The sequence below is a fragment of the Drosophila ananassae genome, chromosome 3L (genome assembly GCF_017639315.1).
Source record: "Drosophila ananassae strain 14024-0371.13 chromosome 3L, ASM1763931v2, whole genome shotgun sequence".
NCBI classification, from domain to species: Eukaryota; Metazoa; Arthropoda; class Insecta; order Diptera; family Drosophilidae; genus Drosophila; species Drosophila ananassae.
The window spans coordinates 7,785,373-7,808,709 of NC_057929.1; the positions used below are offsets into that span (position 1 = coordinate 7,785,373).

At 46.8% G+C, this 23,337-nt stretch overlaps 2 protein-coding genes across 4 annotated transcripts; one reads left to right on the forward strand and one right to left on the reverse strand.

Moving 5' to 3' along the window:
* The first annotated feature begins 199 nt into the window (after positions 1-199).
* Positions 200-20,002, forward strand: LOC6495875 (netrin receptor unc-5). 3 transcript variants are annotated; one of them, XM_001959728.4, is made up of 11 exons: positions 200-772; positions 1,409-1,755; positions 8,065-8,934; positions 9,186-9,467; positions 9,652-9,822; positions 11,443-11,496; positions 13,003-13,317; positions 15,836-15,964; positions 16,074-16,272; positions 17,408-17,481; positions 17,542-20,002. In XM_001959728.4, the coding sequence occupies exons 3-11, from the start codon at positions 8,280-8,282 to the stop codon at positions 18,858-18,860; spliced, it is 3,198 nt and encodes a 1,065-aa protein (XP_001959764.1). In that variant the 5' UTR covers positions 200-772; positions 1,409-1,755; positions 8,065-8,279; the 3' UTR covers positions 18,861-20,002. The 3 variants fall into 3 exon arrangements, with proteins under 3 accessions (XP_001959764.1, XP_044571139.1, XP_032306455.1); XM_044715204.1 differs by lacking the exon at positions 11,443-11,496 and having other exon boundaries at positions 202-772; XM_032450564.2 differs by lacking the exons at positions 200-772; positions 1,409-1,755; positions 8,065-8,934; positions 9,186-9,467; positions 9,652-9,822 and adding an exon at positions 10,023-10,661.
* LOC6494733 (mismatch repair endonuclease PMS2) lies at positions 19,901-23,279 on the reverse strand. The gene is made up of 7 exons (XM_001959729.3): positions 23,076-23,279; positions 22,857-23,016; positions 22,656-22,799; positions 22,029-22,597; positions 20,586-21,975; positions 20,277-20,530; positions 19,901-20,217 (listed from the first exon to the last, which is right to left on the reverse strand). The coding sequence occupies exons 1-7, from the start codon at positions 23,196-23,198 to the stop codon at positions 20,098-20,100; spliced, it is 2,760 nt and encodes a 919-aa protein (XP_001959765.1). The 5' UTR covers positions 23,199-23,279; the 3' UTR covers positions 19,901-20,097.
* Positions 23,280-23,337: the final 58 nt, after the last annotated feature.

A 23,337-nucleotide genomic window follows, 5' to 3' on the forward strand; every position in this document is an offset into this window, starting at 1 on the left:
AAGCTAAGGCAGAAACATAATTAATACGATATTAAATTCAATATTAATTGTCTTTGTTGTTTAAACATTGCACAGCTATATAATATTATATAGAATTGTTGTTAAGGTTTAATTTTTCGCAAAGGATTCTAAGCGAAAGCTTGCGCCTTCGCATTCAAACGGGCTCCAAATCCTTCAACCCTGATGGGAGCCCATTCAAACAGCCGGTCACACTCCGGGAGCAGGCTCAGTTGGGGCTTTGGAGCCGAAGCTGGGTGATTTAATTGTGAGTGATGCTAAAGGAATGCGCCGCCCAAAATAAAGGAGAAAAAACGCAGCCGCCAGTCTCGCGGAAAAATGTGCAATTAAATCGCCAGCAATGGCTCAAAGTTCAAGTGAAGCATCTGTAATGATTTAAAAAAAGAAAATATATCCTTCTGACAAAAGGTGTGTGTGTGTGTGCCTGTGATGTCTTATTTGGGAGTACGTATCTGTGTTCGGTTGTGGGTGCGCGCACAACAAAATATAAATAAAACTTCACGTCAATGTCATTGGGGAGGAGTGTTGATAAAAAGCGCAGCTAAAGGCCTTTAATTGCCGCTGCAGTCAATAAATCATCAAACGAAAATATGAAAGCATCTCAGGAATCCAGTGCGTAAAATTAGAACCAACAACAACCAGCATAGGCCAGCCAGGCCACACCATACCAGACCAGGCTAGGCAAGGCAGGAAAGACACAAAATATCCAAAAGAGCGATATACATACATCCACGTCGTAAAGTGCGTCCGAACGGTAAGGAGAGTTCGCCTTTTGCTCCCCACTTCCTGCACATATGCTTGGAGCAACAACAACGCCACGCACCCGTGGGGATGCTGCGGAAGAGAGAGCGTGGGAGCTTGTCAAGCTCTCTTTTATTTCCTGGCTCCCACGGTTGCTCTCTTTCCTGCACTCAAAAAAAACTAAGATCCCTGAGACCTCCAGATACTATAGGCTTTAAACAAAAACACTTGAAAGAATTTCTTCTTTATCTTTATCTATACTCTACTAAGAATTGAATGTTAAAATTTCAATTTCTTAAGTAATAAGAACTTCTCACTCCAAAGAGACCTCTTTTCCCTAATCCAACCTCATCAAAGGACAACAGTTTCCTTTCATAAAACACTTCCAGATAAAAAGGGGGTGGATTTTCTCCCAGTGCATACTGCGAGAGAGAGTGTACTTTCCTCGCTCTCGCCTTACTCACTGGGTTGGAGTCGCAACCACACAAGACTCGGAATTTTACTTCATCGCGGAACACCGACCCGAACGGACGTACGCCGGTTCCCAGTCGTACTTCGAGCGCGCGCGTCTATAAAACTCAATGTCGAGATCGCTGGATCCTTGTGGCTTAAATGCGGGATTGAGAAAGATACCTGACCTTACTTTCAGTTTTCAGTGCGATATTACACCAGCAGAATATCCTGTCGGGGGCCAGAGTGAAATGCGAAGTGAAGTGCCGAGAGGATAATGAGTGTAAATGGAGACATGACGAAAAACTAAAGGCCGATAAGGTTACAGATGCCCTAAACACACACACACGCGGATATCGGCAGGATTCCAGCGGAGACGGGGCTGGGGATGGGCATGTAACTGGATCTGGATACATGTTGGCTCCTAAGACAACAGCCCGCTCCTTTGGTCACCAATACTATCAGCCCAAGCCAGAGCCAAAGGCGAAGGCAAAGACATAAGCATAAGCTGGAATAGAAACAGAAGCAACAAAAGAAGGACACCTCGTAAGTAGCGATGCTTAACTATAATAAGAAACTCCCTTGGACAGGACGACAAAAACAAGACAGGCACACAGCCACACAGGCACACTCTCACAAAGGGGGACAGGACACTGCAGTTGTCGGCCGACGCTTCCTGCGCCGCTAAGTATGCCACTGCAATTCTATTTTTAAGGTGCACTCGGACGGGACGGCAAAGTGCATTGAGTTGTGAGTGGGTGGGGAAGTGCGAACCAGCAAACCATAACCCACACACACACTCACACACAGAAGCATGCACAGAGAGAAATTAGTCTTATAGTCAGAATATAATAAATAGTTATCCTATATCCTCCTAGTTCCTCCTAGTAATGGCTCTTCTTCCCTACTTTTTCCCATAAATATCATCTGCATAGTCTCCATATTTCATTGCTTATTGTTTTTTTCTCTCTGTGTAAACACACTGTGCTAACCGAACCGGCGACAACATACAAAACGTATTCAAGTGTAACTAAAGACGACCAATTCACAAACAAACAAGCGAGCCAGGAGCAGTGGCACTGCCCTGGGAGGGAGGGAGTAGGTGATGGAGGGCAGGGAACGGTACCGACTAGAGCGGAGCGGAGTGACCCACGAACCATGTGACCGCCAAGGGCGGGGGTGGTCGGAGGTGCAGGGCTCTTAGGGCCGTTCGCTAATGTTTATTATGAAAAGCGTGCCCTTTTGAACGCCATCGTGTATTTTTATTTTTATTTGTATTTTATGATTGCGCTTAGTCGTGTGTGTGTGAGTGTGTGTGTGTGGAGAGTTGCTGCACAGGGAGAAAAGCAGCTGAAGTTCCATTAGTAGAACAAACATCTGTCATAACGCATTCAGAATGGGGGATTACGGAGCTTATCTTCTGACAAACATTCTTATTAATGGCCACTTCCTGATATTTTTAGATGGAATTTATTATTTTTCTTGCAAAATTACATTCCAATAGATCTTAAAAGATTTAAGTTTAGGAACTTATAAGATTAAAGTACCCCCTAGTACTTGTTTCTTTCACTGTCTTTCCTTATGGATGGATGGGGGATGGATGGTTGTGTCGTGTACTTCGATGGGAGGCTGTCGGAAGGGAGGAGAAGCCCTCATGAGAGCCCACCACTCAATTCATTGATAAAAGATGCAGTTACAATTATAACGACGATCAACATGCCGCAATTACAGTCATAATTTGGGCCTGCCACCGTTATTCAAATGTAGATTCAAATGTGAACTGCGGATTGCAATTACCAACCCTCCTCGGAGCCCTGTTGAAATGGTGCAATGGTGAGTGGGTAACAAACAATCGCCAATTGGCATATAATGATCCCCTTTGGACGTCGAAACGTCCTAACCAACTGACTGACTGGCTGACTGTCGGACTGACTGACTGACTGACAGCCGAAATGGAATATGGTAATGGTATGAGGCTCTCAGACAACCAGCAGCGACATTCGGAACAGTTCTCAGGCCTTGACAAATGCACGTAATGATTGGACTCACACTTTGCTTTCTGTATTTTTTTTTTCTTTCTTTTATTTTTTAACAATTTACGCGCCGCCCGGCTTCTTACCCCTTCGCCAGTTCTCACACTCGAAGCTAGTCATAATTTTAGGGGTTGTGCAACACACACTCACTCTTAGATACTTCGATACTGGCGGACTGACTGACTGCCTGAGTGAGTGGAAGGCGGCTTCAGTTACAGCTGTTCCCCTGGCTGCCTGGGCAAACAAGGGTTTGGTTTCTGGTATTTCGATTTTCGGGACATGGTTCCCATGTTCCGCTGCCCGACGCACATCTTTGACTCCTGCGGTGATTAATTGTCATTCGGGGCTAGAGGTTCGAGGGTTCCTCCAACATATGTACATCTATCTATCGGAGCTAGGCTCTTTCCTGGGGTTCATGGGACGCGACTTAACCCGGGATTAGATGTCGATCATCGATGAAGGTGAAAGAATAGGCTCGTTTCTATTTCTTTCGGCATCTCCGGCCTTTGTTACGGAGGTAGGTAGCTGATAAATGGTTATTCTGGGCGCAGCGTCGTAAATTGCTGGATTGGGCCTACCCGATCGGATCTGAGAAGTTGCTGGGAATCAAGAGGGAATTAACAGGGCTACCTAGGCCTGGTAGCTTCTTAGGGTAGAACTTTCTAATGCTTATCTTTGTGCTCCTAGCCCTAGACTCTACTTGTAGTTTGTTAATATTTCAACAAAATAAACTCTATTGAGAACCATCACCATCCCTATTCGGTGGCCTGGGTATAATTTTCTTATCGCTGCATCTTCCGGCGGGGGCAACTGTTTTTCTGGCTGGCTATCATCCGGCTGGCATCATATGGCCGGTTTTGGCAACACAAATTAGGCCACGGACATGGGCATCATTTGTTAGGAGGAGGAGTTGGACACATTAGAACTTTTGCTAATACGATCCAAACGATAAGGGCCGTCATCAGTTGTTCAGTTTCAGTTTGTGCCGCTTATTCGGCTGATGGGATCATAAATAATTTGTTTATTGCATGCCAGTGGTCTGGTACAAGTATGCTGGCCTTCTCAGTTCTCAGCCCCCTCTTCTGGGGATTTTGTGGTGTATCTGGTGTATCTTGTAGCTACATGCCTGGTATCTGCATCTGTGACAGGGCCATAACTCATGCTGGCAACTTTTTGTTTCTACTTCTAATTCCTCGACAATTACACTTAATTAATTTAAAGATGTTTCCCGTAGAGCCAGCCCAGTTCGATCGACCAACGCTCGTCGCTTCCAATTTTGAGCAGTTATGATGGCAATGGGGGAGGCTTTCGTATTCGCTTTCGCTTTCAGCGTCCTCCGTTATAAATAGATTAATTAAAATCATCTTTAATTGTTTGATTACAAGACAGGCAACCGAGCAGTGCTTGCCTTAAAAAAGATGAAATTCGAGCAGAGATCTCACAATAGCTGGCCTCTATATCGGAGGGCGAGAGTGTGTGGGCAAAATGCGCAACATGTGAAATACAGATGCGGTAGCGATTGCCACAGTAACCGGCGAGGCGCATACAGTCCCTTAGGCATTAAAGATTTTCATTTTCATTTCATTTGTGCTACAGATGTTCCAGAGATTGTACAACATAACTACAAGGAGTAGCAACAGCACAGCACAGCATAGCCAGGCAAGTCACACGCAATTGAGGCAGCGGCATCTGCCACATCCAGCAGATACACTCACATCCACACTCGCATCCACATCCACATCCACATCCACTAGAACCCACTTCAGGGCAGTCGCAGCGTTTCGAGTGGCATTTGATTTTAGTGCTCGAGAGTGTGTGCGTGAGTGCTCCAGAAGTATAAAAATTATTGCTGCCAAGCAACTGAGTCAGTCAGTCATCAATTATTTTATAGAATGCTCACTTGTTTTGTGTGTTCCGCCCCAGCTCCCTCCCTCCCTCTGTGCCTCTCTAGACCCCCGGATACGGATGCCAACCAAAACTCTCGGCTCTGGGCTCTGGCTCTGTTCTGTCTTCGCTCCAGAAGTTCACTTGGAAGTTTTCGTTTGGCACAGGAAGGGCTTCTCCGGCTCCCCCTTTCCGCGTCTTGACGGCAATAGTTGTGAAATTAAATTGAATACGACGCCGATTATCCCACGCAGTCTTTCATTCGCATATCCATTCATTCGTACAATCTGCTGCCTAGGAAGCAAGTGCCGAGCGACAAGACCCCATCCTCCATCCACCATCCACCATCGTTCTCATCAGCCGCCTCCATGTTCCGGCAGGTTCCTCCTACCTCAGAGCTTGGGAAGAAATCATCAAAGTTCAGCGGGACTCGGATGGCGTCTCCTCCTTACAATATAAGATGATTACATGCACACGCAATTCTGCGTATCGGCCCATAAATCTTAAGACTACACTGGGCGAAAGGCCTCCTGGAACGTAATCAACTCTAACTGGCAGGCGCAAGGAAGAGCTACTCCTGCTTATCTCAGTGCCTGTTCGTGTGTGTCACACACACTCCATGTCTGTCATTCAGTCAACCGGAGTGGATGGAGTGGAGAATTCCCTGCCGGATGCTTGCGTGCCAAAATCAAAGCATGCTTTTTTATTTGCCGACGACAAGTTTGCATTCAATAAATAAAACCCATTCGATTATAAAACGCACCCGCAGACAATGAAATGCCACTGATAAGAGCCATCCAGTCAGCCAGCACACACAATCCATTTGGCCTACTTCAGTTCATTAAAAATCTATTAAAAAGTAATGTACATTGTACAATACCCCCTCCAATCCTCTGATCACTGACATTTTTGGTCCGATAAGGCTGGCTCCCTCCCAATCGATTCAATCTGGGGTATTTTATGTGCCCGACTTTGATTAATCTTCCCGTCGTGTATTTAAATGCCGGCAATTCAGCATTATTCTTCCAAAAGAAGCTGCAGTAATAAATAAAGTTTGCCTATATGGAGGATGGAGGCTAAAACAGTTCGATTCTCGCTGATGGCTATATCGATTCAGTTTTAGCCGAAATGTAATTTGGCTTAGCAGACTCGTCAAACAAAAGTCTCGAGTCTAGACCAATCGAAAACAAAACCAGCTCCAATATCCCATCTATAATTGAATGCACACACAGAACAATAGTGTGTATAATCTGGTCAGTTACATGAGCCACCGCACACATCTATAGAAGTATAGGCCATATATTCCATTACCATTCGCCACTTACCATTACCCACTCGGACCCGGAGGAGGAGGGAGAATATTGACAGACACTCGAGTGTCCACAAGCACCCTGTAAATCCAATCGAATCACGCATAAAGGCATAAAGGCGCTTAAACCAAAAGAAACGAGCCTCGCTTCCACATTATGACCATATAATAGTGGCGATGATGACGACTCGTCGTCGTTCATGATGACGTCGATTAGGACGCCCATCAAATGTATTATTTCCCTTTAACTTCTGATTACCCGAGATTTTATTACGATTCCCCGACGCGTCGCGGTGGCTACTTCTGGTCTTTGAATTCGGATGAGTCCACAGGAAGAAACCATGCTCAGATAACACTATCCATGGCATATTGTGGACAAATATATACCCAAAATAAAAATAAACAATTTCTTTTGATTTCTTGCCGTGCAATGAGCTGGCGCACTCCGCTGGTCCCTCCAAATCATAATCACTTTTCACATATCAGCGTTTCCGCAAAATTTACATATCGACTTTTACTCGATGCGCCTTTTTAATAGCCCACGTCGGTGGCTATAAAACCCATTTCAAGAGGTACGAGTGGAGGAGGGCTTTAAAGTTTTAACTTATGCATGATTAATACATAATTACGAAGACAAACACATAAACTCCGGCTCAAAGGCAAAGTCAGGGAGGGGGCCGGACTTATCGCCAAGTTTTGTTCGTGCCGGTATGCATCCGTCCCTGTTCAAACAGCCCAGCCCCAGCTCCAACCGACCACTTAATAACTCCGGGAGACAAAAGGCGCTTTTCCCACACAGCCAACAACAATAAGAACTAACAACCAAGACGCAAGTACCAACAACCCGTAGAATAGACCACGTCCTGGCCTGATGCAGCAGTGTGGAGGAGCATACTTATACCTGTTATTAATATTTCGATTAGGTACCAACGATTCGTAGAAAACGACGCATGACTTGCATGGCTAATGGGAAATTTTGTAACTTGTGACCACGCTGGCCTACACTTTGAATTTTGTTGTATTTCTGGCCGGGAGTATTGGTTGCTACCTTGATTGATGGAGACAACTCGTCGATTGTGGCCGGAGGATAGCGACAGGAAGTGTCCCTAAATGCAGCCCATACGTTTTCATTACTCACCGAGTCTTTGGCTATTGATCCTTGGAGGTGATTGGCAAACGGAAGAGCCTCTATATTTTGTCTTTTATTTCTAAAACCTCAAGACCCTAAACCACTTGAAAGAATCGTAAAACTGTCTCTCAGTATCAGTGTCAGAAACAGAAACTGTGCCGTCATAAAACCAATAATGAGATCATCTCGAAGTGCCATGATTCCAATGAATCGTAAAGGTGTGCTCTGGCACCTGTGCTTATTCCCTTGTAGAGCATTACCAAGTCACCTGTCCGGATCTCAGAAAACGAAGAAACCAAAGACCATTAACGCTGGGCGTGTGTATGCTTGAGATATGAACACTTTAGTCAATCCGGGGACACTTTGCGAGGCTTGACAGACCGCTTTGTGGGTTCTGTTGCGGGTTTATTGCCAAGTGCGCCAAGAAATTGCCCTCCTCTGGCTTCCCTTGTGAGGAAAAGTGCAGGTTCCTAACTGGCATTTCTTATCTCGCCTTTCAGATCGTATTCACCACGTCGACAAAGGGAATGTGCTGCTAATGCTAATGCCTCCAGCTAGCTCACCACAACGCCCGGCAGCAACAACTATTGCAGGTGCAGGTGCAATCACAGGTGCAACAGCAGCAGCAGCAGAGGCGGCACAAGAAGCCCAGGACCTCAGCAACAACACCTCAGCAATCCCCCTGGCAACAATACAAAGAAACTGACAGCCCAACATGGCAGTGAGTAATAGATCCGGAAGTGTGATTACCGTTCTGGCCATTATATGGATGACACTGAGTGTATCCGGTGAGCTGCCCCAGCTCGACTACGGCAGCATGTCCGCCTCCCTCGAGGAGGATGCAATTGACCCGCTGACGGCGATGGCTCCCTTCGCCAACTCCCTGGTGACCGAGGACACCGCCCCTCAAAAGACTAATGTGGAGCTGCTGAGCAACAGCAGCGAGGATGATAATTCGAGGACGCCACTGGGCTCCTCATCAGCGGCGGCGGCCGGTGGAAGTGGTACGCTTCTGGAGGAGTTCTCCGGCGGCAAGCTCAATGGCGGAGAGGCGAGCAACACGCTTCCGATTTTCCTCAGTGAACCGGAGAGTGTGTTCGTGGTCAAGAACCGGCCGGCCATTCTCAAGTGCAAGGCCTCGCACTCCCTGCAGGTGATCTTCAAGTGCAGCGGCAGCTCCCAACCACCGCCGTCCACGCACGACAAGCACGTGGATCCGCATACAGGGGTGCACATGGAGGAGGTCACTGCCACCATACACCGGGACCTGGTGGACGAGTATTTCGGCGACGGGCCCTTCAAGTGCGAGTGCCACGCCTGGTCGTCCAGGGGGCTGGTCAAGAGCCAGGCGGCCACTGTGCACACAGCCTGTAAGTACACTTGACGAAATAGTAGTCTTATAATATATTTTATTAATAGTTATTTTGATAAAAATTGGTTAGTTTTGAACAGTGCTGTTGCGGGAGTGCGAACATTGCACCTTTTAACGAAGGGGTGGCTTCCTGTCAACAGCAACTGACCCTCGGGCTGACCCTCGGTCTGACCCTGCTCTATCTACATCTGAATCTATCCTGTATCTGCATTAATATCGGTATCCGCATCTGTCTTTTAACCACCACAGATATTCGCAAGTCCTTCAACCAGTCACCCACCTCCCTCCGCCTCGAGCTGGGCAGTCGGGCGGAACTGCGTTGCGAGCCGCCGGGCGGTTTCCCCGAACCAAAGCTCACCTGGCACAAGAACAACGCCGTCATCACGTCGGACAGCGAGCCGGGCATCAGTGTGTCCGGCGGGACACTCACCTTCCGCCAGGTGGCCCTCCAGCACATGGCCAACTACAGCTGCAGTGCGGAGAACATAGCCGGCAGACGCGTCTCCGACTCCGCGGTGCTCATCGTTTATGGTCAGTATGGTCGGTGGACCGTATCCTTTAAAGGATTACAATAATTATTCCTGAAACGAGTGCTTAAAGAACTCCAACCTGATGCTTTAATTATTAAGCGACTGTTGGATACTTTTAAATGCACTTCCGAACATCGCATCGGTTTTAAACTGTTTCATATTTGATTTCATTTTTGATACCACAGTTAACGGTGGCTGGAGCAGCTGGAGCCCCTGGCGCGAATGCAAGTGTGCGGGCAAACTGAGCCAGGGCCGCAAGCGATCCCGCACCTGCAACAATCCAATGCCATTGAATGGGGGCGCCCAGTGTCCGGGTCCTCAGATTCAGAAGTCCGCCGACTGCGCCGCCTGCCCAGGTATGTACACGTCGATTCTGCGGTCATCCGCAAAATTGCGGCTGCTACGAAATTGCGGCCAACACGCCCACAATGGGTGTGCGGAGCCCCGGAGCTTCCAAGGGGACTAACTGGGTACTGGGTAGGGGGTACTGGGTTGAGGGATGAACACTTTAAGGCTGTTGTAAAGCAGCAACAAAATTGTCAATTTAAATGGCATTTGCGGCCGGGTTTTCAGCTTACAGCTGGGCAGGCGCCACCTGCACATGGTGCCCCCATCCTCCGACCATTGACGCCGTCGATATATCTCCCGGAGCGTTCCGAACAACGCGTATTCTTCACACCAGGAAAGACGAGTACCGGGCGGATGGGGACAGGAAAGGACAGTCCCAAATACAAAGCACTGCACGACGCAAAAGTTCAGGGGGCGTTTCGACAAAAAAATTCAAATAAAAAGCAAGGAGCCGAGATAAGCTCTTGGGGTCACTCCGAAACAGGAATACTCTTTGGGGTTTTAAAAGTAATTACCATATTCTGAAAGGCCTGGGTGGGTAGAAAGGTTTTAGGATTAGGGATTAGCTGGCAGAAGTCATTCAAGGGTGCCGAGGTAATCCCCTCCAAATGTAAATCTAAGAGGCTTATGAAAATCTTTTGACTTTTAAGAACCCACGGAGTTATCACTTTTTCGAATAAAAATGTTTGAAACTTGTTTAGTACATTCATTTCTCGAGTTTTGGTAATTATTCTTTGGTAATTAATGGCTTCAAGATGTTTTTATTTTGGAGTTTTAAGTATAAATAGGCGAACATCTCTATATAGTCACCATGCCCGGGCGGGACAATGGCATAATACATTTTTGAGTGAGTGCTGAGTATTTCATTTTAAACACGCATTCGGGTGCCTCGGTCTCGGTCCCGGTCCCATCCCCGACGACAGATATCTCCACATGCATATATAGATGGATAGATTGGGCCGATGTGGGGATTGGGACTGCCTCTGGCATACCACCGACTAAATGGTGACAAAGGGACTGGAGATGGGATGTGGAACGAGCTGCTACTTGGTGGTAGCTGGCTATAGCTGGGGCGCTCTTTTTGACAGACGCACGGGCGGCATGTGTTTGAGACTCTTCACTTTTATTCATGTAAATTTATTGTATTGCATTGTATTGTAGTGCTCACACAGATACTCCCGCACACGCACATCTCCCTGGCCCATAGGATACTTGGCCAGGCGCACAGCGGGCACAGCAATGAGCAATTGTTGACAGACAAGCGGGGCAAATGGGAACGGGATTGGCAGCGGGATTCCGGGAGTGGGAGTGGGAGTCTGGGATGTGGGTGATGGGCGGAGGATGGCATACTCCAGCGGTTGCCAAGAGGGGAGGTTGGATGGATGCCATTGTGGGCTGCCGTATTTCTTTTCTATGAAAAGTGTGTCATAAAATTAATTTTAAATTTCGCTTGGGTTTCCATTTTTTTCTTTTCTACTTTTTTTTTTTTTGGCCGTTCCGTATCGTGCGCCTCTCCAATCTTGTGACTTTTCATCCCCATGGAACCGTGTCAACCTTATGGTCCTGCTGCCACGCCCACTGCTATGCCGTACAACGCCTGTGATTATCCTGTCGCCTGCCAACAACAGAGGACACTCAAATCGTGAGCCCTGATGGATTTGACATTTCGTCGAGTAAGCGCAGTAAGTTGAACCGAAAGCCCGACAATGTGCATTTCCCTCAAAGGCTTCATTGGTGGTACGGTGGAATGGGGTGTGGGGATATTGGTGTCCTGGCTGGGGGATTCAATACGGCATTGTTGGCGAGCAGTTAAACTTGAATGCTTAACGAGCCGACGACAGTTAAACTTTTTAGTTGGGGTCTCCCCGGTTTCCCAGTTTCCAACTCCCAACTCCACTGGGCCTTTACAATCCAATAAACAATCGTGTTAAACCGAACCGAAGAGGCATCAGCATCCAGAACCCAGCAACAGCATCAGGATCCAACCAAGCGTGGCGTCATTCGTTTCGGCTCGTCCTTTAACTGGCTTTAACTGAAGTGACTTACTTTTCCGGAAATATGGTAAGGAGCGGTGACGTCACTGCGCCAGATAGCAACTTAAAAATCACTTACCACGACTTACGCTCTCTGATTCATTCGTGCAACAGTCTGTCTGGTCGAAGGGTCGCTCGCAAAGGATACGTATTGGGAATGGGGATGGGCATCCTGATGGGCATGGGTATGTTTTTGGAGATGGAGATAGAGTGGGAGGGGATGCCCAGGATAGACAGGGGTCGTCGAGGGGAGAAACTAAATGCCACGGCAAAGTGATGATGGCTGGCGACAAGTTCGGAATTCGGTGCGCCCTTTTCTGGGGGTGGTTTTATGTTTCCAAAAACAGGAAGTGCCAAATGCCGATGTATTTTATACCAGTATGTGTGTGTGTGCTGACACACTGAGGGAAAAACGTCATCTGGTTCTGTTTGGGAAAACAAATTGTAAGTCCTTTAATTTATGCTGCATCCTTAATGGCGCCAAACTCATACCAGATGGAGTTCTCTTTTTAAGAATGTCTTGTGATGTCTGGGGATTTAAATTGAATATTTAAGGATGTAAAGGCATTAGGGCGATGACAACTCAGTATCAACTCAGTGTGACTATTTTCTCTCAGTGCACATCTGTCGAACATACATTTCAGCTGCCATAGGCATGCATCGCCCCACCAGAATGTTCGCCTTTTTGTTTAGCTTTCGGACTTTCCGCTCTCTCCCTCCAGGAAAAAAGCAAACCAGCGGCAGGGAAATTGAAATAGCAAAAAAATGCGAAAATAGAAAATAGGAAAGCATTAAAATGACAATCACTTTCCTCGCCCAGTCCACCCTCCCACGCACACAAACCCCAAAAGTCAACAGAGGCGTCGTCAATCGCGAGTTCGATGAGGGGGGGCTCTGACTAGGAGGGGGACAGAACCGCTCTAATTTTATGGTGGGAATCTACTTTCGATTTCTCCCTATGGACCATCTATTAGCCCTTAATTGCAGCCCACAGACGGAGGATCTGGGCGGGGAGCAGCAGGAGCTGTGGATGCCACGTCCATGGCTTCCTTTGATATATGACCCGGGGAGTGCCGCTGTCGGGAATGTGTGCTAAATCATGTTAATATGACTTTTGATTTCTAAACCGCCATCTCTGTTCTTTTCTGATTTCAGTGGCTCGCTGGTCGGCCTGGAGTGAGTGGAGCATCTGTTCCGCGGAATGCATTCAAGTGCGTCGCCGGAAGTGCCTGACTCAGAGTCAGACTCCTGCTGGTGATGTCGAGGAAGCCGGAGATCTGCTCCTGGGCCCTGGCGTGGGCATGGCCGCCCTCATCGCCGGGGGGCCTGGCGCCGCTGGCGGTGGAAGCCTTAGCGATTCCGCTGGCCCGAGCTCAGAGAGTATCCCAGGATATGGCAAATCATTGTGCGCCGGAAAAGATACACAGACGGCCGAATGCCGGGGCGAACAGTGCCAGATTGGCAAGGATGGTGAGTGTGCTTATGACAAGGATGAATGCCAGCCCAGTCCAGACTGGTCCAAACTGGCAGCGACAGTGGCAACAAAGTAGACAGTTAGACAACAATAACAGCCAGCCCAGAATCAGTGGCAAAGCGCAGGCCTCCAACCCGAACCCGGAATCTGGAATCCGGTATCCGAACCCCAAGCAGATACCCAGATCCTAAGAATCCCGGCCGCACAAAAGCTGAGCACTCAACGCTGATTGTCACAATGGGAAATTAACCAAGTGCATTTTGTTTGTGCACGGCCACGGGCTTATTTATATATATATAGGAGTATTGAAAGGATACAAAGGACACCCATCTCTAAACTTTCATCACCCAGCTCCCTCCCCCAGTTGTAACCCCATTTCCACTCCCATTCCTATGCCCATTCCTCCTGAGCCAGTCTTCCAACTTTTGCAAACCAATCGAAGGGTCGCAAATCAATCGCAGCAGCACTTGGAATTGAGATTTAAGTGGGGGTCCCGCAAGGCTGCTGTGGGTTTATGTGCTTTGCCAGATAATTAGGTGTGCGGCAAAGACAGCAGCAGCCCAGTCCCCCAGCCCAGATATCAGATGAAATTTCCACCCCAATCCGGAGCTTTTCCCGTGTCATTGTTGCTGTTTGCGATTCGATTTTGAACAGGAGGGTGAAGTGATTCCAAGTGCGACTGCGATTGACCCAACTCAAACATAGTTTCGTGCGGTCCATGGGGATCAATTAGATGGCTGTCACAGTGTGTAATTGAAAGGATCAGATCAGGGCAAAAGAAGTACTAGACTGGGACTGCCTGGGTGGGCCATGTCCGGGTTAGGATGGCTTTACTGGCAGGTCTGGCCATTTATTTGATGGTCCTGTTGAAAAGTTTATACGAAGATTGACACACTGGAGCTTATTTTCGATTTCATTACCTTTTCACCAGAGCCATGACCAAACCAGAACCCGAACCAAAATCAAAACCAAAATCAAAACCAAAACCGTAACCAAACCAATTCATTGGAATCCCTGGGGCCACCGATACCTGCGGCTTCATCAAGCCCCATTGTCAGTAGCTCGTCCTCAACCATCTGATATTAAAAGCGTATTTGTCAGGCCAAGGAGACGACTACGAGCGATGTCCCCTTTTGATGTCTTCTGCAGGCTGAAAAATAAGATGGGCAGAAAAAAAAAAAAAAAAAAACAGAACCACAAACTGAAAGCCAGCATGCAAAAATGCACAAAAGCGAGGGGAAATACGAAAAAGCCTTGAGCATCACACAAGTATCCCAGTTGGGGATGCTTCTAGGGATTCTACTTTACTTCTAGGGCGGTTTCCGATGCTGCCGCTGATTTACAGCGAATATAATTGCTCATTTCATACATTGTATAATGCGTCCGTCCACCCACCCATCCGCAGTCAGATTTTTGCCCAGATCTACTCCTTAAAACTCTCCTGCCTAGACTGCTACACTGCTACAGCACGAGTATAATAATCATAATATATACAGAGTAATTCCTTGCGCTGCAGCGATTTTCCTTTTTCCCAACCATCCGAACCAGTCACATCCAGCGCCAGCAACAATGACGACAACAATCACAGCAACGGAAACAGGCAGCGCAACAATGGGAGTCGAATGGTTGCGAGTGGATTTCATGGTGGCAGGAATGGTTAGCATGGATGTGGAGCTGGGCATATTGGGGGGGGCTTCATGTCGGAGCTGACTGCTGGCGACGGGGGGCCGGCGACGACGAATAATAATGCGAAATAGACGGCACTGGACTGGGGATGAGCATACAAACATAAAACATTAAATACAGACATACAGCGGAGCGCCAGATACGGATACGCATGGCTGCTCGGGATTGATGACAATGGGTGAGAGGATGCCACCGACGACCCTGTTTGGTTATGGAAAAGTTCGGTTCAGTGTTCAGTTCAGTTTGGTTCGGTTTTGGTTGAGTCAACGTCCATGAATGTGTGGATTCAAGCGGGCAGGAGCTTGGAGATGGAAACAGCAAGCATCCTGAAATCCATGAAAAGCATGAGGGTGGCGGATTTACGCAGAAAATACTTGCTTTCTTCCTCTTTTTTTTAATACTCAAACATACAAAGATTGGCAATTGGAATGGGTTTATTTCGGTGGGGGAGTAGGAGAAGAGCTGGAGCCAACATCTTGGTTCGGCAAGAATTGCAAGCAGGCTGGCTTTATTGCCATTTAGTCCTCTAGGAGGTGAATGAAATCCTAAGGGCCACTCCCGAGGATGAGCCCCCAAACATACCCATTAGATAATGCTTAATTGAGGGGAAATCCGGAAACAAAAAGTTGCAAGAATGGAAATCCATTAAGTAATTGTTTTTATGAAATGTCCTGAAAAGAATAATAATAATAATTTCCTCACCTCTAGCAGTCTAGTAGTTACTATTAGTATCCTTTAGCCTTAAACACTTATCATTACGCAGGATTACAGGGTACTTTCAGTCAATTCAGCAGTTTTATGTGAATCCGCATCGCTTTGCCATTGCAGATTTCGATTGGACCCTCTATCTGGGCCTGGCCTTCATAACCGCGGTCTGTTTTGCCTTTGGGGCCGCCCTCATCTGCTGTGCCCGCCGTGGCATCCGCACCAATCCCCACTACAACATGGCCCGATCAGGTGAGTCTGACTCCCACACAGCCAGCCAGCCAGCCATCCAGTGACTGCGTGTGCCACCAGCAATTGACCGTATCGTAACATCGTGTGTATTTTGACTCCACTTTTGCAGTAATGGACACGGATTACATGCCCGGCGTCGTGGAAAAGAAGGAGATGCGGATGCACATCGAGGCCAGCAACATGGGATACGATTACGTCAATCCCGGACATCGTTATTTGCCCGGCGAACACATCGTCGGCATGGGCATGGGCATCGGATGCGGCGGAGTGACGGAGCACCACTACGACGTACCCAATTTGTCCGCCAAGTAAGTGTGCAAATAAGCCAAGAAGTTTATTAGTTTGGCCCCGAGATATTTTAATATCTCCTGAAGTTTCTTTTTATGCGCTTCCTCAGGATATTTCAATTTCATTCGAAAGGGTGCAATTTCCTTGTGGCTTTCCTTTGATAATTTTGAAGAATGTGTGGGCAGGACAACATGTCCTGGAACGAAGAATCGCCTGAAATTTAAGCAAGTTAGAGTAGATTCAGAAGAGATTTTGTTTAATTTTAAAGGAATTTAATGGACATTCTTCGAAAATTGCGAAAATGCTTGAAAGGCTATATGCCCCACTGCTTAGGCTATATCTCGGCCAACTTTCATCCGATTCTTGAGCGGAATACCTTAATCGATTTGTGGATCCATTCTCCATAATTTTGCATCAAAATCTGGGAACAAAATATTTTTGAGATTTTTCGTGAAATTTTCTGAGGGGTCCCCTTCAAAAATTATAGAAAGTGCTTGGGGGCACAAAATGGCCCCCAGCGATGGCTATATCTCGGCCATCTTCCATCCGATTCTTGTGCGGAATACCTTAATCGATTTGTGGATTCATTCTCCATAATTCTGCATCAAAATCTGGGAACAAAATATTTTTTAGATTTTTTGTGAAATTTTCTGAGGGGTCCCCTTCAAAAATTATAGAAAGTGCTTGGGGGCACAAAATGGCCCCCAGCGATGGCTATATCTCGGCCATCTTCCATCCGATTCTTGAGCGGAATAACTTAATCAATTTGTGAATCCATTCTCCATAATTCTGCATCAAAATCTGGGAACAAAATATTTTTGAAATTTTTCGTGAAATTTTCTGAAGGGATTATTTTTAGAATGCTTTTAAAGAACAATTTCTATCTGTTTATGAAGATCTTAAGATTTAATTATTGTTTTTAATTTCATTTTTCAATAATGTGTGTGGTTTATGAGAGTTTCAACTTCATTACAGTCGTAATGCGTCCTATAAAGTTTTATGATCAGTACTAGTATGATGTGGCTATAAACATTTTTAATATTCTCCCCACGAAATTTCGTACTTAAGAAAAGTTATATTCTCTACAAAGCTTAAAAATTTAAAAATTTAAATTAAAAATAAATAATTTTGTATTATTTACCCTTATTTTTTCAGCTACACCAACCCCATAGACCATTTGAACGTTGATTACTTGTCAGAGACCGGGGACTCCTCCACCGCTGATACCTGTAAGTAACTCTAGTCAAAGGACACCTTGAACTGAATTAAAGATTACATATTCCCGACAGCCAACTCCACGTTCGATATGAATGGAAAACTGTCCATTCTGAATGCCACGAAGAGCAGTTGCTACGAGCTCCTGGGAAGTTCCGGAGGACAGCTGCGCCTCTACGGTGGAGAGCTGCTGCTCTTTGTGCCGGAGCACGCCATCGGGAAGCACCTGAAGAAGCATGTATCCTTGCTGCTCCTGAGCGACGAGTGCAGTCGGGTGGCCTGCGCCACCGAGAGCTCCATCCTGTGCAGCAGCGTGGTGCACAGTGCCCCCCGCAACTATAGCTTTGTGAAACCGGTGATCCTGAAGATACCCCACTGCCTGGTGGCGCCGGAACAGTGGCATGTCCACATCTACCACGCCGACAGCGAGCACGACGAGCTGAGTGTGAACTGGAGGAGAGCCGTGTCCGTGGGCGAGGAGACCATTAACACCCCGATGTTCGTTCAACTGGAGGCGACGCATGTCTACATCATGACGGAGCAGCTGGGCCATTTTGCGGTGGTGGCAGAGCCGAGGATCCAGCAGCCATCGATCAAGATGAAGCTGCTCGCATTCAGTCAGCACACCCCGCCCAGCAGCGCCAACTGCAGCTTGCGTATCTACGTGGTCAAGGACTTCCCCAACAGCCGGGACATCTGCGCCAATGTGGAGGCCAAGCTGGGCGGCAGTTTCCTCGGCGAAAGCCAGGTGTTTCCCTTCTCGCTGAACAGCCGGAATCTCAACATCCGGGTGCGAAGCGTCGATGTGGAGGCGGCCGCTCCCTACGAGCATGCGATTCCCTACCAGCACATCCTCAGCAACAACTCCATCCTGCACTGTGAGTTCAGTCTGCGGCGGCAGGATCAGCACGCCTTGTGCGTGGACTTTGGCCAGGGCAGCGAGGACGACTCGGATTACTACACCTTCAACATTCCGGCCCACTCGATGAGCGGCTCGGCCGAGGAGCTGGCCTCCACGACGAACACCACCATCTCGATCGACCGCCAGGGCAACTACGTGAACGAGAGCTGTGTGATGGACTTTGTGCAGCTGCCACATGCCACGAAGCGTCTGATCTGTGCGGCCCTCGACCCTCCACGGACGGATGAGCGGGACTGGCGGCTGCTGGCCCGAAAGCTGAACACTGATAGGTACATCGCATACTTTGCCACGAAGGCCTCACCCACGGAGCAGATCCTGAATCTGTGGGAGTGCCGGACGAATAGTAATCCTGGTAATAGTTCCAATTCGGTTTCGCACACCATAATGAATCTCCTGCTGACCCTCAAGGAGATGGGACGTCAGGATGTATTGGACATCATAGTGGACACCATTGGTCCGCTGTGGATCTAAGAGTGCTAAGGATAGGGCTTGATCCTCCTTCCGTTTCTATTCCCGAAAAAATTAGGGAAAACTTCAACTTCTAAAGAATTTATTCTTTATATAGATTTTCTGTACATTTTTTTATGCCAAATGTGATTCCTTTTAAATTTTAGGGAGAATAGAGAAGGATCCTGGATGAAGGTTATATCCGAAGAGGCGTTGATTTTCTCTGTTTATTTATTAAAGTTAGGTCCCTGTATTACCAGACTTATGTTTTGAAGCTAAATTAAAAGAACAAACTTATCACCTAAGAACGAAAACCACCTGCCAAGTTTGTTATTGCCAAGTTAATGAGGAAATCAGCGCATGTGGCCATTGGTCCGGATGCTGTTGAAAACGAAAATGTTCATGAGTTGCCTTTTATTTACAAAATGTACGATCGACGAAAATGAATGAAACGAATATAAGAAATATTGGAATCGAAAGGAAAACATTGAATCAAAGTGTAGCTGTAGAAATAGTCACTAAGTTACTGTAGTAATGTGTTCTAAGTTCTAAGGTAACTTGCTCAACGAACTCTGTTCCCTATGGGTGCCATGCATTTTATACACTAAACAGACGGAAGGTAGCAATTAATTATACTTGTGGCTTAGCAAACTTATAGTTTTAAACACTTGACTTTAGTATTACGATCGGAGAACTGTTTATGTGCGACAAAGCAGCTGTAAATTACGCGTACACCCAAAAAAATATATATAGAGATATGTGTAGAGATTAAGTTATGGCCAATGCGTTCCGCAACTACCTTTCGAAATAACCACTCACAAAGACAGCCTCGAGGTAGTTCCATACTGTTTGCCAAATCGTTGATTCTATCAACCGATTCTAGTTACGATTAGCCACTAACGAAACACAACATTTAGTAATCAAAAAAGAAAGCCATAACTGACATATACCCATACGTATGTAGTCCCTCATATTTAACACGTACGCAAACCTCCAAAAACATATATATATATGTATATTAAAGTACGATCTAGTGATAGCATAACACAGAACAACAAAAAGAGTAGCTTGTTAGACATACTCAAGTGATAACCTTTGTATTTGTCTTTAGTTTTAAGTCTGATCCTGTCGTTTAATCGTTAATCAAGTAAGCATTTACAGAACAATGACGTATACTTAGTGGCTCAAACGGAAAGTTAAATAAAAATTAATACAAAAACTGAAACAAACTTGATTCTTAACACTAATTTATAAGCTCTACTCAATGGTTTTCGTGCTGGCTTGTCTCGAGTTTGTCAGTCTCCTCTTCATCATCTTGGTCATCCATTATCATGGCTATGTTTATGAGGTGGCGCATCGTGGGTCGGCCATGGGGGCAGTTCTGTATTCAAATATACAAAACTATCATTTATTTTTGAAATCACACTTTCTGTAACTCACCCAAGGCTGTTCTATTTCCCCCATTTGTGTGATAAGCCGCCGCATTGTGGTGGTTCTATTTAAGGCCGTGCCAATCATCACGGATTTACGGCAGGCCCGCGAGGCAAACATGGCACGTACTCTTGAGGGTCTGCATATGGTGCCCTCGGGTGCATCCTGCAACATGAAGATTAGCTCGTCAATGTCTTCCTTTCCGAACTCCCAGCGCTTGCTGTGCGGTTTGCCCAAAAGTTTAATCTTTTTGGTGGCAGGAGCTACAAGTACATCAGAACTTTAGTTATGGAACAAAATATATAACAATTATCTCACCATCATGGTTGATCTCGAACTTAAAGCCATTCTTCTCGAACACTGCCAGGTGGTCGATAAGAACCATTTCATTGACGGCCGTCAGGTCAAGCGATTGGGGAACTGTCAATCGCTGGTATTCCAGCTGAGTGGTTCGTTGCAGGGTCTCAAAGTTGTACTTCTCATCGGTGGCATGCTGATCCACGATGAAGAGATCATCCTCTAGCTTGACGATGATGAAGCCCAAGTTAAACTGGCCGATAATGTCCATGCGGGCAAAGTCCTCCTTGCCAATCTCCCGCTGGAGTTCAGCTTCAGCATTATTGTTCTGGTTTGGATTAATTTCACTCTTGAACCGCAATCTCTGTAGCTTGGCTCGTGATCTCCGCTCCCGATGCTCCTCCTCGTGGGCCTTCATTTTGGAGGCTATCTCCTCTAGCGAAGTACGTAGTTCTCCTGATGCATACTTGGACATTGATTGATCCGGATCCTCCTCCTCCTTGTCAAACTCGATTCGTGTAGGCAACTCAATACCATCATCGTAGTCATCTTCCTCTGTTACATCGGTTGATTGCGAAAGCGATGGAGGTTCTACGTTTAAGTTCACTGTAGAAGCTAACTGGACTACGGATTTCTCACTGGATTTTATCTCCGCCTTTGTCTCAGGCTTGAATTCTGCTATACTACGTCGTGTTTTTAAAGGTGTCAGGACTTTGCAAACAACATTAGCTGCCTTGACCGGTTGGGTCATCAAATCGTAGGCTTCAGATTCTTTTTCCAGCTCTTTAAGATTTAAGAAACTATCATTTAGTTTGCTCTGCTCCTTGGTGTCTTTAGACGTCTCTAGATCTCCTTCAACACTTTCTTCTTGACATTCCGACTTGTCCGCCACACTCTGTTCTTTGGGCGGTTCCTGAGTGAGAAAATCCTGAATCTTCTGCATTTTCTTGTTCCGGCTGGCCAGTTCCTCCGCTTCGGTGCAGCGGCGCTTGTTAGAGGTTTTGGGAGCTGTACCTTGGGTGTCCCCAGTCCTGCGCCACTGAGTAAGCACATCCATGAATCGCTGCGTCGAGGAAACGGGAACCAACTTATCGTCCTCTTCCTCCTGGAATATGTTGCTCGATTCATTGACTTCTTCCACCTTTTCCTCCTTTTTCACTGTTTTTGGCTCAAACATACTGACAATGGTCGTGTTTTGCATTTGAAACGTAGATGGAGTTTGGCCAAAAGTGTCCAGCAAGGACTTTTTGAGAGCCAGTAACAAGATCCGCTCATTGTTGATCAGAAGTTGCCGCTTATCCGGCGTCAGATTCACATCCACATCGGAGCGAGCGGTCACGATGTTTAAATAAATGAACGGCTGCTGCTGGACATTATAGCGATGATAGATTTCGTTCATGACTTTGGCTATCTGAAGATGACAGAGAAATTATAAAAGGGAGGAGTAAAGTCAGCTAAACGTACGTTCTTGGGATCACAGGGTCGGGAATTGACGAAAAAGAACTGACGATCTCGGCTAGAGCGCCCGGCGCCATGGCGACAACTTGAAATGAAGCCTTCCAGTTGGAAATCTGCCTGATTAAGTCTCTCTACATCTTCGGCACTGAACTGGGTCAGGGTAGTATCAGCCGCATCTGCGGAGGACTCCAAATCGGCACGCAATCCTGCCTCGCTTAGATGGCCTTTTTCGAAGGGTGACTTTAGTGGCACCAAATCCGCTACTTGACGGGCTCCAAAAATCGATGAAATATTGGCCAGCACATCCCGGGCACTATGAGTCTGAAGGACTACAGTCTTGGCGCCCTTGGGTGTCTGGTTGCTACAGAGAATCCTTACGCCCTTTGTGACCAGACAATAGGCCTGCAGGATCTGGCACATCTTTGTGAACTCCTTCTTGATGTTGCGGGTGAAATCCCGCCGTCGGACGGGCAAGGTTACAAACAGATTGGAGAGGGTAACCGTAGTTCCGATTCCTCGAGCACAGGGAGTGCGTTTCTTTATTTTACCTTCGTGGTCCAGCTCTACTTTTAAGCCTGAGTAACATGAAAGAGATTAGAGGCTACTGGAAGGCATTCTATCGTTACGACTCACCCACGTCGGTGCTCTTGTGTCGGGTTTGGATGACCATATCGGATAGAGCGCAGAGGGAACTCAAAGCCTCTCCCCTAAACCCAAACGTTTCCACGCCGAGGAGATCCACAAATTCCCGTATCTTGGACGTGTGGTACTTGGCAGCTACAAAGTGAAGTGTTACTTAGTCATTTCCCAATTTACAGGGGTATTAGGACTCACTCATGCCCTCCAAATTGGATTCTTCTACGCCGTATCCATTGTCACTGACTTCTACTCCTTGGAGGCCCTGATCTTTCAGTTTAATCTCTACCAGCGTGGCTCCCGCATCGATTGAGTTCTCCACCAGCTCCTTGACAGCCACAGCTAAGCTGAGCACCACCTGTAGACAGTTTAAGCCGGATTGAATCGATGTAAACAAATCTAAAATCTGCTACAAACCTGGCCAGAACAAATTTTGTGGACTGTATCCTTGGCAATGGCCTTTATTTGCCCAGAGGCAGCTGTGGTGGGAGCTGGCAGTTCTGTCTCCTCATTGTCGACTGTTTCTTCTGGTTTATCCATTAGTTTAATGTTATTTATATTATCATGTTATTGTTTGGTTTCTAAAAATTTGAAAAGTGTGCCCATCGCGGTTTTTAAATTGGCGCCAAATCAGCGGGCAGCCGCAAGCCACTGTATCTACATGATGTAAAAATAATGT

Bases quoted from the DNA above. Each gene is read 5' to 3' on its own strand.
- LOC6495875 (XM_001959728.4), top strand. From the start codon at position 8,280: ATGGCAGTGAGTAATAGATCCGGAAGTGTGATTACCGTTCTGGCCATT. The intron at 9,823-11,442 runs GTATGTACACGT...TGCCAACAACAG, and splicing joins CGACTGCGCCGCCTGCCCAG to AGGACACTCAAATCGTGAGC. The intron at 13,318-15,835 runs GTGAGTGTGCTT...TTGCCATTGCAG, and splicing joins GTGCCAGATTGGCAAGGATG to ATTTCGATTGGACCCTCTAT.
- LOC6494733 (XM_001959729.3), bottom strand. From the start codon at position 23,198: ATGGATAAACCAGAAGAAACAGTCGACAATGAGGAGACAGAACTGCCA. The intron at 20,531-20,585 runs GTGAGATAATTG...ATGTACTTGTAG, and splicing joins GTTCGAGATCAACCATGATG to CTCCTGCCACCAAAAAGATT. The intron at 20,218-20,276 runs GTGAGTTACAGA...ATTTGAATACAG, and splicing joins GGGAAATAGAACAGCCTTGG to AACTGCCCCCATGGCCGACC.